Source organism: Nasonia vitripennis, chromosome 5 (assembly GCF_009193385.2).
Source record: "Nasonia vitripennis strain AsymCx chromosome 5, Nvit_psr_1.1, whole genome shotgun sequence".
NCBI classification, from domain to species: domain Eukaryota; kingdom Metazoa; phylum Arthropoda; class Insecta; order Hymenoptera; family Pteromalidae; genus Nasonia; species Nasonia vitripennis.
In genome coordinates this window covers 1,459,710-1,472,528 of record NC_045761.1, presented here as the reverse complement: position 1 = coordinate 1,472,528, position 12,819 = coordinate 1,459,710, and the positions used below count along the sequence as shown (strand labels likewise).

The following is a 12,819-nucleotide window of genomic DNA, read 5'->3' as shown; positions in this document are numbered from 1 at the left end:
CGCGCTTTTATACCAAGTCTATATTCGTTGAAAATACTCTCCGCACAAACCGAAAGATATAAAAAGATTCTGCGAACAGTTTCGAAAAATTCAGTCTGCCTCCAAACCTTCACTCAACAAGTCGAGCTTGTCGTGGCGAGTTTAGAGTGTTGACTTATTTCAATTCATTGCAAAATGGAATCCGATCCTGAAGTTGACGCGATTTGTAAAAGTTGCGAAAAATTTGCTGCCGATCTTTACAAGGTATTATCGAAACATACGATTATTGCCAAACGAATAATACTCAGTGAGTATAATATGTGTATTTAATATTGAAGAACACAATAAAAGAAGGCAACACAATCATTTCACCACTGGCCTCTTATTTGCTGCTATCGATGACCGTCAATGGTGCCGATGACGATACCGAATCGCAAATAAGAAAAGCGCTTCATTTGCCAAAAGATGAGCCGCAGAGCTCGCAAGGCTTTCGAAGTCTTATAGATTCCTTAAATGTGAGTTTAATGTGCTTGTAAAGAAAAAAACGGAAAAATTTTATGTTTTATTGTTATAATTTTTTTCCTCTTTGAAACACAGAGTGTTGCAGATTTCGAGTTATCGGTTTTGAGTAAAATCGTTATTTCTAAAACATTTAATATCAATCCGGAATTTCAGTCTATTTTAGAAAATTCTTTCCGGAATAAACCCGAGTTGCTCGATTTTTCCAATAAATCAGAAGTAGTAGAAACCGTCAACACTTGGTGCGAAGAAAATACAAAGAATAACATCAGACAAATTGTTTCGTATAGTAAGATTTCGATTTTATTTTTAACACTTGCCTATAAACATATAGGCCTCTGAAAGTGAAAAACATTATTCCGAAAATTGTATTTTTATAGACGATATAAATAAATTGTCAACGATGTTACTGCTCAATGCTGTATATTTTAACGGAAAGTGGCAATTCAAATTTTCACCTAAAAATACGTATTTAAATGATTTCTATGTCAGCGAAAATGATAAAACAAGGATTTCAATGATGACACAAAGACGTGACTTAGTTTATGGCGAATTGGACTTCATTGATGCAAAGTTTGCTGAACTTCCTTACCGATCTTCCGTAAGTTAATATAATTTTGTAGTAGTTATTAAAAGTAAACTTTCTTGATTCGAATATTTTTTACCTAGACGGGTAATTTGAAAATGGTGGTGATTGTTCCTAACAAAATTGACGGTTTGGCTGAAATCGAAAATAATCTCGAGCGCGTCAATTACGAGAGTTTGTCCGAATTCGCTAAGGAAGACGTCGAAATCAAGTTGCCTGTAATTGATTTTGAAAGTACAATTGACTTCAAAGCATGCTTGAAACAGGTAATTATGTTAATGAAAAAATTTTACTTGTTCGCGCGATACATTTTAAAGTTAATATATTTCGTTGCTATGTAGATGGGAATAGTAGACATGTTTGAAGAACAGAGAGCGCAGTTCAGAAAACTTCAATCTGGAGAATTGTGGCCAATTTGGGTTGACAAAATCATGCAAAAAACTTTTATCAAAGTTAATGAAGATGGGACAGAGGCTGCAGCTATAACATTCGGGGGTAAGAACTTTTATCTTTTAAATATCAGACATGCATAAAGCAATGATAGGTATATTATGTGCATATAAGTAATCGTTTTATATCCTTTTAGCATTTCTTAAAAAGTGCCGTTATAGACGCCCGCCTCCACCGCCTAAGAAACTATTGTACGCAGATCGGCCTTTTCTCTCGATTATTATGTACGAAAAAGTGCCACTTTTCTACTGTAGATTTACCGGCTAACTATTTGGCGTTTGTGTAGTTATTGTACTTGTTATAATTTTTGAATAAAGTAAATCCAAGATTCTACGATATGGTTTATAAAATTTCTGGAAAACAAATTTCATAATAATTACTCATATCTTAACATGTATAGATGCTATAACAAACTATAGCAGTAATAGTAGCAAAAACCAATTATATAGATCTATTATTCGTTGTATAATTACAGGCACTGGTTGTAAATATCGCAAAAATTACTCGACCAGAGATAATTCAAATAATTACTTATACACTCGTAAACTTTTGACATTTGTATTATGGCGCATTCGTAACATCTGACTCATCTTTAACAGAATCGCACAAGTACGCAAAGGCAGTGGGAAACAAAAAAACAATCATCGCGTGCACCTATTCCAAACTGGAAAGACCTAAAATCTCGCCGGGCAAACAAACGCCAGCCAAAAATACATTCCGAAAACCCCTAGTCTATAGCTATAGCTGCATCAATACACCTCCGATCGGGCCACGCAAGCGCAGGTGAATCATCGCCGCAGCTCGCGCAAACGCATACATCGATCGAGCCTCGCGGCCGCGTAGATGCTCCGGGAAAACCCCGATCCCGCCTGGCAAATCCAATCCCTACCATACCTCGTCCGCAACTGCGCACACGTATCACATATATATATATATAGATATAGCCCCCATATAGTCCTCGGCGCCAGCCGTTATTGAAACAGTCTTCTGGGCGCGTTCGTTCGACGAGGACATACACATACCGGTACACACAGAGGCATCCGACAAGTGTAATCATGGCAGAGAATAAGCACGAAGAGGCTGTCGCTCAAGTAGCCAAGAGCGCGCAGAGCTTCACCAACGACTTCCACAAGGTGTGCAGCGCGATTTTTCCAAAGTCTCCCTTATTGCAGGGAATCGAATCGTCGCGAATACTTATCCTAATGCTGTTGCAGAATGTAGCCGGCAAGACCGACGGCAACTTCGTCAGTTCGGCCTTGAGCGCCCACGTGGTTCTGGCGATGGCCGCCTACGGCGCTGACGGCAAGACCAAGGAGGAGATGCAGCGGACTTTGCACCTGCCCGAGAAAGACGAAGTGGCTCACGAGGGATTCCAGCACTTCCTTCACGCTATCAATGTGAGTCTCGCGATCATGAGCTTTTCTAAGTTCTGTAGCAGTTTTGGAGATTGACGGGCGTGGCGGTCGTGATCAAGCCGCTATTATGACTCATGGATGCGATATAACCGCGGACGATCGGCTTTTCGTTATAGATAGAAGGGACTTACGGTGTGTAGATCGATAAGGCAGGCTGTTTGCTCTTGTAATCGATGGAGAGATTAGAAAAATTCTTCGTTTTCCGAGAATCCGGCACGATTTTTCGCGCTGCTATGTGCAGTCGAGTGCTCAATACTTTTACGTTGAATTACAGTATTCGAGTGAAGTAGGAGATTGTATTCGATATATACGTTCGTAGTTTTATAATTATAGATATGATTACGTTTCGAGAAGCCAGCAAAAAAATACCTTATTTGGCACGGTGTGACACATTTCGTAATTAAAACTGTAAAAGCTGGCGGTAATGCATCCGGTGATAAGCCGATACGCCCCGAGTATAGATAGGCACGTAACAACAGACAAATCGGTAACACACTTGACCGGCATTTCAAACGTATTGATCGTCAGTCATCTTTTATTTTTAAATTCTCGTAAAAAATTCCTCGATCATATTATCACGTGTGCGATGTGTCATCACGGACCTTAACAATTTTTCAACATGAATTAACTCAATTATTTTTATTGCTCAACGTAGAACGTGCCAGACGTCATCCTCAAAATAGCGAACAAAATCTACGGCGCCAGCGATCTTAAGATCAAGGACCGATTCCTGGAAATCACCGGCAAACACTTCCATTCGGAATGCAGCAAGTTGGACTTCAGCAAAGCCAAGGAATCGGCCGACGAAGTGAACAATTGGTGCGTCGAGAAGACCAATGGCAAAATCAAGGATCTTCTCACCGAAGGTATACAGATAGATATTTCCTATTATAAAAATCGTTCGTTATTTTTCTTTACCGTGCGTAACGCGCGAAATAAAATGTCTTTGTCGCCCAGGTGACGTCACCTCGGACACGCGGATGATCCTCCTCAACGCCGTGTACTTCAAGGGCAAGTGGTTGCACAAGTTCCACGAAGAGGCGACGGAGCCCAAGCCCTTCCACGTCAACAAGACGACGACGGTCGATGTCCCAACGATGCACATCACCAAAAAATTCTTTTACAAGGATCTGAAGGAATTGAACGCCGAAGTCGTAGCTCTTCCGTACGAGAACGAAGACTTGGCGCTGGTGATCATAGTTCCTAAAGAGATCGACGGACTGAAGCAAGTCGAGGACAATCTTGAGAAGATTCAAATTGACGAGCACGACCTCAAGCGCTACAAGCGCGAAATCAATTTGGCGCTGCCGAAATTCAAAATCGAGACCACCATAGATTTGAACCAGCATCTCGATGAGGTAGATTTTTTGTCTTAAATTTATACGTGCTGTTATTTTATGGTTTTTATCTTAAAATGAACTCTTGTAGCTGGGAATGTCAACGATGTTCACCGATAAAGCCGATTTCAGTGGCATAGCTAGTGAATCTCTGAAGGTCAGCAAGGTACTGCAGAAGGCCTTCATCGAGGTTAATGAGGAAGGCAGTGAAGCAGCAGCAGTTACAGGTAAGCATCAGACTATCGCTATTTGTTTGTGATCGGTCATAAGTGTCGAACGCATCTTGCCCTATACTTTTTTATTACTTAATCATACTTGCTCCTCATTCTCTTCTGCCTAATACTACAATGTTTGTGGCTTTGCCTTTGTTCTGTTTCTGCGTCGAGTATAAAACGTGATTTTTTCATACTTTAGATATGAGGCTAAAGAAGCGTTGTTTACCGCCACCCCCGATCGATCTGCAGGTGGACCGGCCGTTTTTGTATCAAATTGTAGATACCGGAAGTAAAGTCACGCTGTTCTCCGGACACGTTGCCGAGCCGAAATATTAAAAAGAAGCTTGTGTCTTATGATAGATCGCTTTCATTTCATGTTTCATGTTTCATGTTTCATTTTTCATGGCTTGATGTACCTGAACATAATATGTATTATTTAATGACGTATAATGTGGCAGCTTACGCGTAATGTTTTTTTTTTACATTGGCGCCATAGCAAAGTTGTTGATTGCTTATTGATTAATGATTCTATATTTGATAACGAGAAATATACGATTTTAAAAAATTATATTGGTATTTTTTGTTGGGCATATTCGATCTTGTATAAATTTAAAAGCCGTCCACGTTTAATTTAGTCAGTTTTCTCACGCGTCTTCTAAATTTCGAGATTAAAAGGCAAAAGCTCATAAAATAAATATTTGATTCTAGACGTACGAATGGTGCTCAAGTGCGCTTCGTTTGATCTTACACCTCCAATTGTATTGAATGTGGACAAGCCATTTGTTTACAAGATCGTTTACCAGGGCAAACCTTTGTTCAGTGGCCACGTTGTTAATCCGCTCCAATAAATATTTTAAATCACCATTTCATGCTTTTTGGTAATTAATATAGGATGCTTAACTATGATATATGTTCCTTACAATAGGATATGTGAGCAATTTGTATACAAGATTGTTGAGAAAGGCAACCCTTTAGAATCGAAATCCAATTGTAATTTCCTACTTAAAACAACTTAGAGATAATTCAGGATAATAATACTGAAAAATATTTTATTATAGCTGTTATGATGGTACGGTGCTGCGCGATGATGCCTCCTCAACCACCACACAAATTGACCGTGGATAGGCCATTTTTTTACAAGATAGTTTATAAAGGCATCCCGTTATTCAGTGGTCACGTTGTTAAACCTTTAGAATAAAAATATATTCTGCTCAACACTCGATTATTCAAAATTGAAAATATGTTATAAAGCTTTAATAATGCGTGTTTGAAATAAGACTGTTATAGAAGTGAGATGCTTTTTATTTTTAAGTATAATTTTCTTTTCTTACAAAAATTTGGATTCTATAATGAGTTTTAAACTTATACGAAAATGATGCTGTTTTAGCTATTATGATGGATATGATGGATACGCTGTGTGAAGAGCAGAAGCTTACGATTGACAGACCATTCATTTACAAGATTGTATACAAATCCAGCGTGCTATTTAGCGGCCATGTAGTCTACCCTCTTAAATAAATGATGATGTTCGTTTTATTAAATTTGTCAATATAATAACGTATTTTTATGCTACCATTCAAACGAATCTAGTTTCTCTACTTTTTAATATAAAGTAATATTCTTCAATTGATCAATATTGTCGACACTTTGAACCAGTCATTTTAAACCAAAAATAATGAACGCAATCGTTAAATTTATGCAATTAAATTCCTTTATCTAATTTTGTAGGAGCGATGATAATGTTGTGCTCATTACCACCACCGCCGCAGAGATTTAACGTGGACAAATCATTCTTTTACAAGATTGTGTACAAGAACCATGTTCTTTTTTCCGGCCGCGTAACGAATCCATCAATCGCAGCTTGAACGTCAATATGATTCAATCATCTGTGATAGGCCATACCATTATTTGTAATTGCGATAGTACATACGAAAGCTTTTCAAAAAATATTATTTTACTCTTTCAACGAAAAAAAATATATATATTTTCAATTGAATGAATTTTTAATTTAGGTATTAGTATGATGACCTACATGATGCCCCCACCTCCGATAGTTCTGAACGTGGATAAGCCATACCTCTACCAGATTGTTTGCAAAGATAGCACTATATTCAGTGGTCGCGTTGCCAACCCCCTCAAATAATTTATGTTTTCGCCAAGCATCATAAATTTCTAGCGCCTTTTCTATTGTGTAACGAAGCGAAAATATTTTATTTTGTATCAATGTGAAAGATATTTGTATTTGTATTTTGTACGTTAAAAACGTATGTTTGACTGCATTATGATAAATAAAGTATATTTATACAAGAAAAAAAAATTGTTCATTTACTACGTGCATTACTGAATATTAAATCCTTTTTTATTTTCCTATCCATTTTCTGTTTATTATATCACTCGCAACACTCAATTTATTATGATTAATGCGTGCCTTACATTTCTTTCTTAAAAGCTTAAAAACTGAGTGAAATTTCAAAACTTCTTTTTGTAAAATGTCGCCAATCCTAAGTTGTTCACAAAATTTCATTTTAGATTTTTCCTCGTGGGCGTGTTCAGCAGGACTAGCGAAAAATTTCAGCGTGGCCAGAGCTTTCATCTTCAAAATCGTATGCAAAAACCAGACCATTTTCAGCGGTCATGTGAAAAACCCGCTGTAAAAGCACATTCTATTTTTATATAAGAATAAATAAGCGCATTGAACAGCTCAAATGCCGTTTTACTTGAGCATTCGCAATCAGCAAATATTTTTTAAGCCCTGCGATATTTCGTAACAAAAGGAAAATTTGGGCAATGCAACGCAATATTTGTCAATACTCACGAAGCGTGTTTTATGAAAAACGATTGCAATTTTATGGGTAATCAATGAAAGTCCATCAAAAGGTATATTTGTAAGCTGAAAGCATTGAATTCTATATAAAATCTATTGTCCTGAAAAAAATGATTAAACACAAGTGTTTTCTGAAAATGAATCCAGCACAATAATTTTCCTTCACAAGCCTAAACTCTTGCACCTGCGCAGAGGTTGCCCGCTTGTTGCTCCACTTCGCGCTACCCCCAACTCGTATTACCCAGCCATATAAAATCTCTGGCGTAGTATAGGCCGGCGCAGTTTTGCACGGGGCGCGTTGTGGTTTTAGCGAAGAAAAAGCGGTTTATGCTCTGCGTTATATAAACAACATAAACATGAATATCACATTCGGCTCGTTTGGCTCGTCTCCGAGTAATCGTCGTTTGACATTTAAGGATGAGTGCCCAAACGTGAGAAAGAGCGCGCAGTCTTTTACCATACAGATTTCCATAAGGTAAGTTCAATTTAAGTTCAAAAATACGCGTTAAGTCACATTTAAAATTGTTTTAGAACGTGGCCGACAGGTTCCACGACGCTAATTTTGTTAGCTCGTCATTAAGTGCGCACGTAGTTTTGGCTATGGCGCTGCTGATACAAACAATAAAGCTGAAATGAAGAAAGCTCTCCAGCTGCCGGACAGCGACGAAGCAGCTTGTCGAGAATTCCAAGTTTTTATCGATACTTTGAACGTGCGAGTACTTGTTTCTTTCATTTTTTAATCTTCATTCAATAAATTACAGTATAGACGAATACTTTATTGACTTTTTTCCATTTTAGAGCTTTGAAAATGTTACGCGAATGACGCAAATGTTCAGAAAGCATTAATCAAGGTAAACGAGGAAGGCAGTGAAGCAGCTGCTGAGGATGTCGTTTGGCGGCTCCAGTGTACCGACGAAACCACCTCCGATCGAGTTTATAAGCCATTTTTTTACAAGATTGTATGGAAAGGAGTGGCCTTATTCAGTGGCCATGTGTACAATCCAATGAATTGACAATATTCGTGATCATATATATAGATCGTAACTCTGTGCAAATAATAATTTATAATTATACTTATTTTTTATATTTGCCATCCGAAGTAAATGTGATTGTCAATATCCTATATTATAGTATATTTCGCGTAAATATTGAGTTCAAAGCATATATTTTTTGGAATAAAATAGAAAATTCTTCCTCAACACCGTGAACTTTACGATGAAACCCTCATACCTTGTGAGAAAAACAATCCTTTGATATCGGCCTGCGTATAAGCTAAACGGATGCACAGACCCATACGGGCTCTGACCATTGTATATTATTCATTTTTCAAACCAGATGACTGAGATGATCATAGACTGTGGAAATTTTAACGGTACTACAGACGAACGGTTAAAATGAACTACGGTTTGTCGAAAAGCATTCATCGAGTTCAATGACGCGCACAGGAAGTACAGAAAGCTGTTTGCACTTATAGTAATATGGAAATTTGTAACGTGTAATTTATTTCTTTTTCGTTTATTTTTTCAGAAAAATAGAATAAAAAAACGTTCGGTATTAAAATTGAATTCAAGTTACAATATTTTTTAAACCATAATCTACAACGTGAATCGTACATACATCGTTTTGGTACTCGAATATTTTGCCACACTTTTTGCTTTTGTCAAATAAATAAACAAAGGATCGTCAAGCAACAATGATCAATTTATAACTGACTAGTATAATTATATTCAAAAACACGGCGCTCGAAATGGTAATTGTTTTTCTCTTGTATCAAATACGGAAGCTATGCGAGTAATCCGATGTTTTTGATCTTATCGATTTAAATTGTACACAGAACCGCATTACTTCAACTCGAATTGTTCCGCTCAATGTCGTTATAGTCGTTCCTCTTGTTATCAACGTTAGTACATACGCCTCCAAGATTCTTATCTCGACAGTCTTAAATCTCGTCTATATAGCCAAAGGTAAGGAGCCAAAATTGAATTTTCAATCAAAACAAGACCGCGCAACTGTAAACCTGACACTGCTCCTGGCTCCACTTCTTGCCGAGGGCAACAAGAAAAGCCTTGAAAGCCTGGTTCCTCTGGTCTTCCTCCTCCTCCTCCTCCTCCTCCTCCTCCTCCTCGTGGCCGCCCTCGTCCTTCTTACTCCTTGGCCTCACCCCCCTCATGGCCCTGTCCGCCCTCCCGGCCAGATAGTTGTCCAGATTCTGGGGAAACAAGCTGGCCCTGCCTGCCCCGGCCAGGAAGGCTCCGATCTCGCAAGCCACCCGGCTGGGACACTGCCTCAGGTCCCAGACACTGGCGTCGTCGAGCAGCAGCCCGTCGTCCCTCGCGAAAGCCGCCGACGCGTTCTTGCCGTCGTCGGCCTGTCGGCTCTCCGCGTCGTGCGGATGCGGCGGATGGTGCGAATTGTCGTCCGGGAAGACGTCCTGTATCTTCTGGAAGAGGAAGCTCTGCAGGTTGAAGGAGTTGGTGAGGGCCGGGTAGACGACGCGGACGAAGAACGGCAGGATGATGAAGAGCTTGAGGAAGAGCTTGACGAGCTTGAGGAACTTGAGGATCTTGAGCGGGACGATGATCATCTTGAGCGCGAGGAGCGGGATGAGGAAGGGTACGCTGCTGGTGGCGATGAGCGAGACGAGGGCCCAGAGGTTCTGGCCCAGAGCCGAGAGCAGGGCGAGGAAGTTGCCGGAGGGGTTGTCGCACTCGTAGGAGCGCGTCGTCGTCGGGCAGTTGCACTCGCGCGTGCCTGCTGCAGAGAACGAGGTATGAGAAGCTCGATTTTGGTAATAACGAATAAAAGATGAACCTACCGATCGTGCTGGGCGGGTCTCGGTGCACCGGAGGTTCGCCAACGGGAATGGGTGGACCAAAGTAGCCCGGGTCGTGGGGCACGTAGGAGACGCGCCAGGGCTCGTAGCCGGGAGTGACCGGCACCTCGTAGCCCGTGTTCATGTCCTCGGGGATCGTGTTGTAGCTCTCGTCGTATTCCTGCGTTTGCGGCGGGAAGTACTCTGGAGTGTGCGACATTACAGGGTCAAAGATCATCATTCTTATCACGCAGATAGTAGCCGATTCGACGCGCTCACCGGTGGCGACGTTGTGGACCTGGTGCTCGTAGTCCTCGCTGGTAGCGTAGGACTTGCGCTTCTCCTGCTGATGGCCGCTTTCCGCTTTCAAGACCGCGTACTGACCGTTGGGATACTTCTGCTGGGAATTTGATCGCCTGTTGAGGAAGGCGTCGAGGAGAGTCGAGTTCCTCATCTCCGTGCGATTGAGATTCGGCGAGTGCGCTCGGATGCTGCTGTAATTGCCGTTGCTGCTGACGTTCCAGTTGCCGGTGTACGGGTCGACCTGTATCTTCGTGTCACGCGAGTTTTTTACTCTCCCATCTCGTGCCTCACTCTCATAACAAGCCCACTTACCTTTCGCGAAGCGTCGAACCTCGAGAGCAGCTTCGGTGCTCTGGATTCCGCGCTGGCATTGCTTATGCGCTGGGGAATCCCAAAGTCCTCAGTCTCGGAGAGTCTCGTGCCGTTCGCCGGCTTTTCCAGCACGTGCGCGTGCGAGATCTCGCTGAACGCCAGGAGGAGCAAGGCCGACAGCAAATGTTTTGGAAACGATGTTATTGTGCCCTGTAAGATTTGCAACAAAGCATAAATTTATTAAAAACGAACGGCACTACGCTAAGCTATTCGATAACAGCGACGGTGACTAATCGACCGCGCGAATCGAAGCGAATCGCGTCGCCGTAATTCCCACGGAAAACCCGCGCTGACACCGATTCATCTCGCTACAGCGCGTATTATCATAAGCCCGATCGATTATGCGTGACGCAAACGCGAGCGGAGAAACTCGCCCGACGTTGCGCAACGTGTGTTTGTTTTGTTAATATACGGCGGGATCGTCGTGTATTTTCGAAGCTGGAGTTTTTCGAAACTATAATTCATCCTCTGGACTCATTCGAATAGTCACACTGTATAATATTGAGGATAACCAGTGGACAATACATACTCTGCAATCTAGTAGAAAGCGCGGCAAAAAATCGATGCTAAGGTCGAGTCATTGATCCGAGCAAAAGATACACAGTCCGCCCGCAATAATCAATTAGTTTATCTCTCCGAGCTCTCAAAGTCAAACCTCTCGCCTTACCTTGAACGTCATCTCTCCTGTTACCCATGAACCGAGAAAAAAGCCAGCTCTTCCTTGTGGTCTTCCCAACACGCGACAACAACAACAACAACAACAACAACACACGCGAATAGTAGTATGACGCTTCGAAAAACCCCACGCGAGACAACACCTGCGACGCGGTGACGAGGAGGACAAACAAACGAAGAGGAACAACGAGCTCGCGACAAATGCTCATCGAAGGATGGTCCTCGATCCTTTAAGAGGACTCGGCTCCGGCTCCCATCGGTGGGGGGATGCTCTAACGGCCCGGCGCTAATAGTTGCGTGATGATGACGATCGCGAGAAATCGCGCGTTTTCCGCCCTAACGGCCTGCGCAGAAGCGTAAAAAAGGGACCAGAGTAGGCGTGCACTCTTTTAACCTCCTTCTGCGAGATGAGACGATCTTTGTGCTCTTTTTTCTCCGCGCGGTTTTACTGTTCGGATGCATAAAAGGGGGGATTCCACTTTTGCTGTGACCTGTTTTCCTTTAATCTTCCACGGTTATTTGGCTCGAGAGTTTTTCCTTTGCCAGGAAATTTTTCATGCTTTTCCGCGACTCATAATCCGTGTGTATATACGTGTTCGCGAGTCGAAAGATCGGTTGCTTCGATAAGCGCAATAAAGCATTTTTATCGCTGGCCTGATTGCGGTGAGGAGAATTGAAAAAGTACCTCATGTTTCAGCAAACATGCGAAGCTTTTTCAATCGGCTCGTTTTTCGCGAGAAAAAGTCGCCGTCCCTCTTTTTCTCATCTTGTCTATTCGATATACCTTTTAACCCAGATTCTCGGCTGCAGACACGCACTTTGACAATGTTTCGCCGCGGCGAGCAAGAAGTAAAAGGGTACGGCCATTATTAGCGGGACAAAACGACGAGCGGAAGTCGAGAGACAAAACGAATTCATCTCGTTTCCAATTCTCCGATCGCAATATCTTCGGAAGTAGGTAAACGACTCTTCCGAATTTTCAAGTACACATAAAACCCGCGGTATCCTAGTTCGCCGACGTTTTTTCCGAATTTTCCAATACCGACGCGCAGCTCTCTCGACTAACGAACGACGCGGCTTTTCGACCGGAAAAGTGCTTTCGAAAAATCCGTGTCACGACTACTGCACAATCGCAGAACGCCGTATCTGGAGTCAAGATCGGCTCGCTTTATACAGTAAACTTCGCGCTCGTATATAATCGTTCTCCTTGAGCTGAGGTTACCGCACGTGTAGGCTACAATAAAATGTGTGTGTGTGTGTGTGTGTGAAAACGAGAGATTCGACGAGTGCAATTTAAAAAATCCGTCGAGCGACGCCTGAGCATAATAGACT

The 12,819-nt window shown here is 41.7% G+C and overlaps 3 protein-coding genes across 17 annotated transcripts; 2 read left to right on the top strand and 1 right to left on the bottom strand.

Moving 5' to 3' along the window:
* The first annotated feature begins 92 nt into the window (after positions 1-92).
* LOC100679327 (serpin B4-like) lies at positions 93-1,870 on the top strand. Its single transcript, XM_031932402.2, has 7 exons — positions 93-243; positions 318-494; positions 577-787; positions 879-1,099; positions 1,168-1,350; positions 1,426-1,579; positions 1,671-1,870. The coding sequence occupies exons 1-7, from the start codon at positions 175-177 to the stop codon at positions 1,799-1,801; spliced, it is 1,146 nt and encodes a 381-aa protein (XP_031788262.1). The 5' UTR covers positions 93-174; the 3' UTR covers positions 1,802-1,870.
* A 612-nt stretch (positions 1,871-2,482) lies between these two features.
* Positions 2,483-6,818, top strand: LOC100122544 (leukocyte elastase inhibitor). 14 transcript variants are annotated; one of them, XR_004344994.1, is made up of 8 exons: positions 2,483-2,667; positions 2,749-2,931; positions 3,605-3,815; positions 3,907-4,307; positions 4,378-4,513; positions 5,210-5,379; positions 5,560-5,790; positions 5,889-6,050. XR_004344994.1 is itself a non-coding variant. In XM_032600414.1 (7 exons), the coding sequence occupies exons 1-6, from the start codon at positions 2,590-2,592 to the stop codon at positions 5,347-5,349; spliced, it is 1,149 nt and encodes a 382-aa protein (XP_032456305.1). In that variant the 5' UTR covers positions 2,483-2,589; the 3' UTR covers positions 5,350-5,379; positions 5,889-6,055. The 14 variants fall into 14 exon arrangements, 8 of the variants coding, with proteins under 8 accessions (XP_032456305.1, XP_032456306.1, XP_001606152.2 ...); XR_004344996.1 differs by lacking the exon at positions 5,210-5,379 and adding an exon at positions 6,514-6,808 and having other exon boundaries at positions 2,490-2,667; positions 5,889-6,027; XR_004344995.1 differs by lacking the exon at positions 5,210-5,379 and adding an exon at positions 6,230-6,808 and having other exon boundaries at positions 2,490-2,667; positions 5,889-6,027.
* A 2,187-nt stretch (positions 6,819-9,005) lies between these two features.
* Positions 9,006-11,848, bottom strand: LOC103315332. 2 transcript variants are annotated; one of them, XM_008203629.3, is made up of 5 exons: positions 11,480-11,848; positions 10,753-10,962; positions 10,417-10,687; positions 10,141-10,341; positions 9,006-10,079 (listed from the first exon to the last, which is right to left on the bottom strand). In XM_008203629.3, exons 1-5 carry the CDS (start codon positions 11,489-11,491, stop codon positions 9,316-9,318), a joined length of 1,458 nt encoding a protein of 485 aa, XP_008201851.1. In that variant the 5' UTR covers positions 11,492-11,848; the 3' UTR covers positions 9,006-9,315. The 2 variants fall into 2 exon arrangements, with proteins under 2 accessions (XP_008201851.1, XP_008201853.1); XM_008203631.3 differs by having other exon boundaries at positions 10,417-10,681.
* Positions 11,849-12,819: the final 971 nt, after the last annotated feature.

Excerpts from the sequence above, each read along its gene's own strand:
- LOC100122544 (XM_032600414.1), top strand. The coding sequence starts at position 2,590 with ATGGCAGAGAATAAGCACGAAGAGGCTGTCGCTCAAGTAGCCAAGAGC. Across the intron at positions 2,932-3,604 it reads ACTTCCTTCACGCTATCAAT|AACGTGCCAGACGTCATCCT; the intron begins GTGAGTCTCGCG and ends TGCTCAACGTAG. Across the intron at positions 4,514-5,209 it reads TGAAGCAGCAGCAGTTACAG|ACGTACGAATGGTGCTCAAG; the intron begins GTAAGCATCAGA and ends ATTTGATTCTAG.
- LOC103315332 (XM_008203629.3), bottom strand. Across the intron at positions 10,688-10,752 it reads GGTTCGACGCTTCGCGAAAG|ATACAGGTCGACCCGTACAC; the intron begins GTAAGTGGGCTT and ends CGTGACACGAAG. Across the intron at positions 10,342-10,416 it reads GGTCCACAACGTCGCCACCG|AGTACTTCCCGCCGCAAACG; the intron begins GTGAGCGCGTCG and ends CGCACACTCCAG.
- LOC100679327 (XM_031932402.2), top strand. The coding sequence starts at position 175 with ATGGAATCCGATCCTGAAGTTGACGCGATTTGTAAAAGTTGCGAAAAA. Across the intron at positions 1,351-1,425 it reads TCAAAGCATGCTTGAAACAG|ATGGGAATAGTAGACATGTT; the intron begins GTAATTATGTTA and ends GTTGCTATGTAG. Across the intron at positions 1,580-1,670 it reads TGCAGCTATAACATTCGGGG|CATTTCTTAAAAAGTGCCGT; the intron begins GTAAGAACTTTT and ends ATATCCTTTTAG.